At 39.6% G+C, this 8,801-nt stretch overlaps 1 protein-coding gene across 1 annotated transcript; it reads left to right on the forward strand.

The window, feature by feature from the left end:
* The first annotated feature begins 1,052 nt into the window (after window positions 1-1,052).
* Window positions 1,053-8,696, forward strand: LOC139613667 (uncharacterized). The gene is made up of 9 exons (XM_071470477.1): window positions 1,053-1,264; window positions 2,740-2,809; window positions 4,015-5,199; window positions 5,308-5,363; window positions 5,463-5,552; window positions 5,903-6,062; window positions 6,268-6,353; window positions 6,746-6,847; window positions 7,521-8,696. Exons 2-9 carry the CDS (start codon window positions 2,779-2,781, stop codon window positions 7,770-7,772), a joined length of 1,962 nt encoding a protein of 653 aa, XP_071326578.1. The 5' UTR covers window positions 1,053-1,264; window positions 2,740-2,778; the 3' UTR covers window positions 7,773-8,696.
* Window positions 8,697-8,801: the final 105 nt, after the last annotated feature.

Raw genomic sequence — 8,801 nt, forward strand, 5'->3', positions numbered from 1 at the left:
AGGAAGGGAACTCTTCACAGCTAGTATGGACAAGAGGAATAACTGCAGCTACAGATAACTCTTTCAATGTAAATATGGACATATCAGTATTTTTGAAGACACTTGAGAAATTTCCCCAGCCTACAATAATGTACAATAAGATTAATACACCATGTAGCAATACAGCTCATATACTGCCTTTAGATCATAATATAACATCACTAATACAATTCAAAGCCAGAATTGATGCTAACCCCTAATTGAGAATTTTTTAAAATAACTTCCAAACCCCTGTGTATCTTTAGTAACATACTTTAGCAACAATACTGTGAATTATTCCTACACTGCAGACAAATTTCATGTATTTCATGCAGCTGAATTGAGAAAAGGAAGAAACTTCTGTCACCTGAATCATGCAAGTGCCTTTTGTATTGTGCCCAAGAATTCTACGTTCTTTAGGGCACAAAGAGGTAATTGTAGTCTGTGGGGGCTTTATGGCCGGCAGAGAGTGGGAGTCTGATTTCACATTGTGTTGAACAGAAACCAGGATGTTCCCTATACAATCAGCCCACAGGTCACTGAAATCTCACCTGTACTCTTATAGGCTAGCAAAGGCTTAATCCACTGAGTTATTTTAGTAAATCTTTAATTGCTATGTGCACACTTTTAGTTAACCTTCATCATAGCAACTTAACACTGCGACACATTGTCATTTAATCTTCTTTTATGTTAAATTGAGACACAGTAAAATGGTATTAAAAGATATTTTGATAGCTGAGGGTAGAAAGGGTAATTAAGGTATCTGTTTACCTGTTAATGTGGCACGGTTTTGCTAAATATATATAATTTTTTTAACTGTATTTGCATGTTTGAATTAAGCATTGCATTATCTCTTGAGTTAACCAAATCCAGGTCAACATCAAAATTCAAAACCAGTCACAATAGGATAATTGTGCTTTCCATTTTTACATATATTTCTGTAAGCTAGCCTGATCAATATAGTGTTTTGTTTTTTGTTTTTTTTCCAGGAATCATTACCTTGTCACTTCTGGGGCATCTTTAGACCCACCCAGCAACAGAAGGCTGTTAGTCTCCTCCTCTCACACCAGTATAGCTGCGCAGGTGAGGGTTTCCACTTATTACTTTGCCACTACAGCGCTGTCAGCAGGAAGCAAAGGGGGGAGGTGACAGAGAGCCACAGAGAAAGGGAAAACCAGAGACAGAGAGAGCAAGCTCATTCACTTCAACCACAGCTGACGAAAAAAAGCTGCAGAGTGCACCACAGGTGAGTGGACTGATTTTAAATGATGACTGTTGTGAGCATAATTTAAATTCAGCTAAATAGGGCTTTGATATTAGTGCAGAGTGTTGCAGGCCAATAACTGTATTTACCATTGTAGCCAGTGAATTAGATGTTATTTTACATATGCATTATTAATATAGTTATATAATGATAGGCCAGTCACTAACAATTATTTTTGATAAATATGAATGATTCGGTCTGTTTAAAATATGTATTTGTCTATTTGAGAGTCACGTTTTTCCTATTCAGATAACATGTCATTGTGTTATTCAATTTTGTTCAGGCTCAAAAACAATGAACTGTGTAATAGCTAAAAAGCGAACCCATTTGGACTGATTCACAGAGAATTGTCAGGTTTTCTGTTTGTAGCATCTCCTCCTTTCTCGAAACACACAGACACCATTCATTCAGTCTCTTATGAAGACAATGTCTTTTCTGAAAGCTGTTGAGGGCTCCCTTTGTTATTTCAAGTAGATCTAGGAGTCAATCTTTCATGCTTCCCTTATACAACACGATGAAAATCTAAATCCTAAATTCATGCCAGGGGCACCACATAAGGGAGTGATGTTCAACGTGAGGATTCAGCACCTGAACACACACTATACGTCAGACTGAATATCCTTGAGTAATCTAAACTTTACTTTTTCAGATTAAACTCAGTATTTTGACTTGGAAACCAAAACGGCCTGTGTTGTCACTCAGTTTCCAGGGTGTAGTGCCCTTAGGAGGCCGTGCTGGGATCCAAGGGAGAAGGGGAAAAAACAAGCCATACCACTTAGCAGTTCTCCCATGGGGACTGATCCAGGAACAAACACATTTTAATTGTGTTCAATGATGGACCGTTGCAAACAGAGATACTTACGAATGAAATGAGGGTCACTACACAAAACTAATCTTAGCAACAATGACCTCATGCGGGGGCGACATTACTAAAAATTGCTTATCATGCTTGACCTTTACTTGGATGTTTTTTTCTAAGTGTCACTGATTTGAGAAAGTCTGTGTAAAAATGTGTGTGTGAGTTGGGGGGTAGCTGAAATGCAGCTTTAAATCTCAGATTTATCAGTTTCTTGTATTGTGACTCAGCCAAACAATTACGAGATCAGGTTCACCAGAACAATTAGAGGATTGTAAAGAGAGGAGACCACATGATGACTCCCACAGATCAAAAGAACTGCCCAGGTGGGTTATAAGGAATGAGCACGGCTGTAATTCAGAGACCTATGAGCTTAGGTAAACAGTTGTGCCCACATTACAATTCATCATAAAGATCTTTTGTCAACACACAAATTAAGTTTGTTTTTGCTCTGTTTGTTCTGCTGGCTGGATTTGTCAGTATGTCTGCACAAAACCTTGTGGACATGAATTGCAGAACATCCTGCAGCTGCCCATTCATGTGCATTGTATGTTTTACCCTTCCCTTTACCAGGAGTTTGACAGACATGATTTAATTACAGGCTGGACAAAGAGCTTGATCCCTTTCTGCCAATGTGATTATGGCCTCTGCCACTCTTACAAAAGACACAGGTATGAGTGTGTTTGCTTATTTAAAATCACTGTCAGTGGTCACTTACATGTTCATTCTCAGAGGGGCATTGTAGAAACAGTCAGTCTGTTATTTCAACCAACCTTGTCTGTCACAGTATGTCACTTTGAATTATATGATGCAAAATAACAAATTTGTCTCAAAGGGCTTTACAATCTGTACAGCATACAAGACCCTCTTATGAAAAATTAGCAATAGTAAAATTATAAATTCTGAAAATAAGAATGACTGTCAAAGCACAAGAATATTCAGTCAGGATTTTGTTGAGGTTGTGTCATCAGAGATGCTTCCATTTACTGTAGTGTAGGCCTCCTTGAAAGCCACTTTGACAGGCCACATGGCTGTTATGTGGTCAAAACCTGCAAACTTCTTCTACACAGTGAAATGTCTGTTGCTTGATCTTTTCAAACCAAATCATCTTAAATTAATTCTAAAGTGTACATTTTCTGCCATGCACATAATGTATTAGATGATGTAAAGAAGTCCTTGTTACAAAACAGATTTTTGTCAGGAAATAAATGCAGACAGAGCCACGGAAACTCTGGGACTCTATTGCCAATGTCCCAAAAGCAAAGACGTCATACTGTAGCTCTCCAGTGAATAAAAAGTGGCACATGTACGTTGGCATGGTTCCTTTGCACCAACACGGCACGTGGCCACACACATATACAAGCATCCATGCTTACATAATATACTCCATGCCAAAACCTCAGTTGCTTGAATTTTATTTTGTTATTTTTCTTCATATAGACACTGTAGGGAACAAAATTAAGAGTCTACAACCATGCTAATGGCCCTGTGAGGCTGTATTAAGGCACAGGCTAGATGCTAACATCAACATGCTAATATGCTCACACATAGACAATTCCATCATGCAGATGTTAGGACTTAGTTTAGCCTGTTTGGCTGTCTTTTGTAGTGTTGCTGGAAATTTGACTTCTTCAGACTTCTTAGTTAATAAGACGCATGAATATGTGTGCAAACTGTGTGTACAAAATGTCATGCCAATAAGTCTGGACCAAAGTGGTGACAGACTGACAGACATTCTCATCTCTCGGGTCTGCTAGATAAATGAATTATGAAAAGTGGTTTTCTAAGCTAAATAACTGTGATCGATTCATTTGACATATTTTAGCTTCCATACAGTAAAATACAGATTTTCACACAATGTTTCCCAAAATGCCAGGCTTCACAGGTATCCTGCACCTCCTCCTATTTGGACTACTTCTGCCAGCAGTATTAGTGTCAGGTGAAACCTCAGAACCCCCCACAGCAACCAGCAGCACCACTAGCCAGGCCACTGCAACCATGACCTCTGGAAGCACAACAACCACCAATACTCAAACCCCAACTGTAACCACCAACACCGGAAGTACACAGGCCTCTACCACCCAGTCCACCACAACCACTTCTGGAAGCACAGGAACCACCCAGCCTTCATCCTCTACCACCACTGCACCCATAACCATTTCCACTACCATCACTACCCAGCCCCCCACCACCACCACCACCACCTCTGGTGCCACAACATCAGCCCCCACACAGTCTTCTATGATGACCACCACCGGCACAGGAGCCACCAGTTCATCCTCTACCATGTCTGGAGCCACAACATCATCAGCCCCCACACAGTCTTCTATGATGACCACCACCGGCACAGGAGCCACCAGTTCATCCTCTACCATGTCTGGAGCCACAACATCATCAGCCCCCACACAGTCTTCTATGATGACCACCACCGGCACAGGAGCCACCAGTTCATCCTCTACCATGTCTGGAGCCACAACATCATCAGCCCCCACACAGTCTTCTATGATGACCACCACTGGCACAGGAGCCACCAGTTCATCCTCTACCATGTCTGGAGCCACAACATCATCAGCCCCCACACAGTCTTCTATGATGACCACCACCGGCACAGGAGCCACCAGTTCATCCTCTACCATGTCCGGGACCACAACAACATCAGCCACCACACAGTCTTCTATGATGACCACCACCAGCACAGGAGCCACCAGTTCATCCTCTACCATGTCCGGGACCACAACATCAGCCACCACACAGTCTTCTATGATGACCACCACCGGCACAGGAGCCACCAGTTCATCCTCTATCATGTCCGGGTCCACAACAACATCAGCCACCACACAGTCTTCTATGATGACCACCACCAGCACAGAAGCCACCAAGCCTTCATCTTCAACTATGTCCGGGACAACAACAACATCAGCCCCCACACAGTCTTCTATGATGACCACCAGCAGCACAGGAGCCACCCAACCTTCATCCTCTACCATGTCCGGAACCACAACAACATCAGCCACCACCCAGATGTCCCAGATGTCCACCACCGAGTCATCAAACTCAACTGGTATGTTTTTTTTCACCATATAGTAAGATGTTTCTGTGAACTTTCCAGCCTGTTTTCCCTGTTAACAATCCTCGATCCTTGATGGTGACATCTATCTTTTTGCCACAGGTGGCATGCCAAGTATGAATGGAACCACTTCATCAAATCCTGTTTCAGGGAGTATGGCAAGTCCACCTGATTAGAGAGAAGTGTATTGCTGTATTTGCATCTTTTCCTTTAGTCTCTCATCTTCATCGTGTACCCTTCATCTCTCTCGAACACAGATATACTGCCCGTCATTCATCTGCAACTATTCAGACTGCTACACAATGTACACCAGTCAGAATGCCACTTCATGTGACGGCTATTGTCAGGTAGGGAGGCAAATGACACTGACAAAACTTTTTAAACAAAAACTACGTGATGGATTGCCCTTTTTATTGAATTACAATTAAATGTCCTAAAATGAATTACAACCTATGTATTTACTGGCATGTGCACACAGAAAAATGTACAGCAAATGAACTGTGTTAATAATCCATACAAGCAACTGAGCATTTGAAAGATGGAGTGGTAAGTGACTACTAAAAGTACAGGTTAATAATTCTCTTTTATTGTTTTAAACCTTTTACTGTCAATTGGATCTTATTATGATGGTCAGTGACATTCAGAGAAAAAAAGAAAAGAAAAGCACATTAATATGTCTCATTCTGCATTGTATCAGCTGAAAAGACAGGTGGACATGTACTACAATGCTAGCTGCAGCGCCTCTTGTGCAGATAGCTGTTTCAATGACACTCATATGAACTGTGCTGTGGGCTGCTGCAATTCTACTGGCTGCCTCAATGACAGTTTTGCATCCATGATGATGACAACAACCACAGGTAAATGAACCCATCTTTCACATCTTTTCATCCTCCCACTCTCACAATAGTTTTTATCTATTTTATCATTCTCATACTCTCCTTACAAATGATTACATTTCATTTTATCTTGTGAATCGTGACTACATTTTTACAGACATGCTCCTTTCGTCTTAAGTTTGCAATTTCTTTTAATATTTTTATTCTTTTTTGTGCATGACTTTAGTAATTGCAACCACAACCAGAACAACAACAACAACAGCAGCAACCACACCAGTCAGTACAATGACTACCACCAGTCCAGCAAACAATGTAAGGACAAAAGGCTTGTGTGTGTGAGTGTGTGCTGCCATGTTAATGAATGCAATGTGTGTGAGCAAGAAGGTTGTTTGTATATCACTAAATTCTGTTCATTCTGTCACCTCTTGATCACCTTGTCTGAGACGGTCAGTCACTAACAGTCACAAGCGTCTAATTGCTGACCACTGTCTCTGTGTATTAAAAAAAATATTTGTATATAATGATGACTTTTAACCAATTCCCACTGTTTATATTAACTACCTGAAACTTATATAGAATTCTAATGGAGTAGAACAAGATAACACTTTGCCAAACAATGGAAGCCAGGTCTGGTGTGAGATTAGTACCATCCTTTCTGCTATTCCTTTTTTTTTTTTTGTTTGTTTTGTTTTGTTTTTTCGCAGGGAAACAAATGCCATGACTTTCAATGTGAAGGCACAACTTGCTACACGTCTTTTAAAGATGCCCAGCCCAAAACATGCTCCTCCTCAGAGCCCCACTGTCAGGTAAGAACTGTAAAAAATAACAAGAAGATGTCACCAACACTTATAATGTTCATATAATACAGTTCTACCAACATTAAATACAGAATTTGTAAATGTAAGATTTATTAAAATGTGTAACCCTCTGATGTCCAGGTTCATTTTGGTCAATATTTGCTGACTTTCAATGCATACATTTTTGCCTTTGTTTAAAGGTCCATCCATTTGCATGGTGTCATTTTTTTTGCACGAGTTCAGCTATAGTGTGAGGTTGTAAAAAAAAATATGATTTTACTATTGATATACACAAATACAACATCAAAGTGAAAGAACAAAACTATAATACTCTCCAATTACATTTAAAGTGATTTTATCCCAAGTGGTTTTTGTGCCACTTTCCATTGAAAGTCTAAATATGCCACTACTGAAATATTTTTTCTTCACAGTTTTAATCATTTCTTTCTTTTTTTTTCTTTGGTTTACAGAAATAAATAAGATACTATTTGTAAGCCCAACCCTTGCACTTTCAACTGTTTTTGATAAAGCTATGTCACTATAAATAAAAGTTCTCACTGCATACAAAGATGAATAGACAGTCTCCAGAGGGTTGTCAGCAGCATTTAAATCTCTCATATTTAGACTTTTAATCTCCCTTAGGTCCTTGACAGTTCTTTTCCACTCACTGTTACCTTTGCAGCTTATGAAGGAGACCGTAGACTCAGCTTTGAAGTGGACAGCAGGCTGCACCACCAACTGTTCTGGCAGAACCTCATGCAAGGCTGATACAACTCCTCCTTGTCATCTGGAGTGCTGCAATGCCACAGTGACTTCTTGCCTGTGGTTAAATGGTACGCTGAATGTCCCCTCTTTCGCCACAAGAGGTCCTGCTATTCACACTGAATTGATCACTTGCTTACTTTGCCTGCTTGCCATCACTTTAATGCTGTGATCAGCCTAGTATGAGCTTGCTCAGGTGCTGTGTGGGTCATTAGGTAACCAGAGCTTTGTGTAACTTCCACTCCCTCCAGAAATTAATCTTAGCTGCGCAGAGATTAACACTACTTCATTTACACCCATGTATCTCAGTGATATTCATATGTGATTGTACTGTATATATGTACGGAATTATGTAAATCCTAAGTGATACTGTTGATATCATTTCTTGTTTTAATTAAAGTCTCCCAATCATGTTTTATCTCTGTTTCAAGACCAATAAAAAGTGGCTTTGAACAGTATTTCTAAATGAAAAAACACATCAACTTCAGGAGTTGAGAACATCATCATCTTCATCATTTTCTCATTATTAAGAAAATAATACAAACTTAACTTTTTTTCCTCAGTGAAGTTTTAAGAAATGATGTCAAATTCACTTCACACTTCGTAATTTGTTTTAGCCATGAACTTGCCCATAACAGCCAAAAACAGTCTTTGATTGTGCCTTCCTACTTTCAACAGATTGTAGACGGATTTTGATTTTGGATGGGTGAGTGAGCCTAAACACAACAACATCTGTTAATGTGGTTACAAATACTTTATTACCAGAACCTCTCCCTGTTATTGTCTCTTTAAGCCATAGTGAGAGTAATGCAGCTATGACTCTATATGCACTTTATGAAACATATATGTTTCTGCTGAAGCATCTCTGTAATCATATTGAATGGGCGATTTGGTACTTTTGGCTACTATTTTTTCTAATATTTTTGTGAATTGTGAATTGGATGTCTATGTGGTTTACAAAGTATATTTTCTTTTGGTTTAATGGCGTCATGTACATTTCAAATGAAATCAGAATGGTGTCAGTTTATTCTAGTTTTGTGTCCTGTGAAATATGATGATAGTGCCCAGAGAAATAAATCTAATAAACTTTATGCTTGATGACTTCTACTCTGATTGAGTCCAATCTGTGCCATAGAGTGGGGTTAAAGGTGATGACATTTCAAGCAGCTCAGTTGCAAAGGGCCCACAACAATTTTCAACA

Source organism: Trachinotus anak, unplaced genomic scaffold (genome assembly GCF_046630095.1).
Source record: "Trachinotus anak isolate AG129_WGS33_773 ecotype Australia unplaced genomic scaffold, CSIRO_AGI_Tana_v1 ptg000032l, whole genome shotgun sequence".
Lineage (NCBI taxonomy): Eukaryota > Metazoa > Chordata > Actinopteri > Carangiformes > Carangidae > Trachinotus > Trachinotus anak.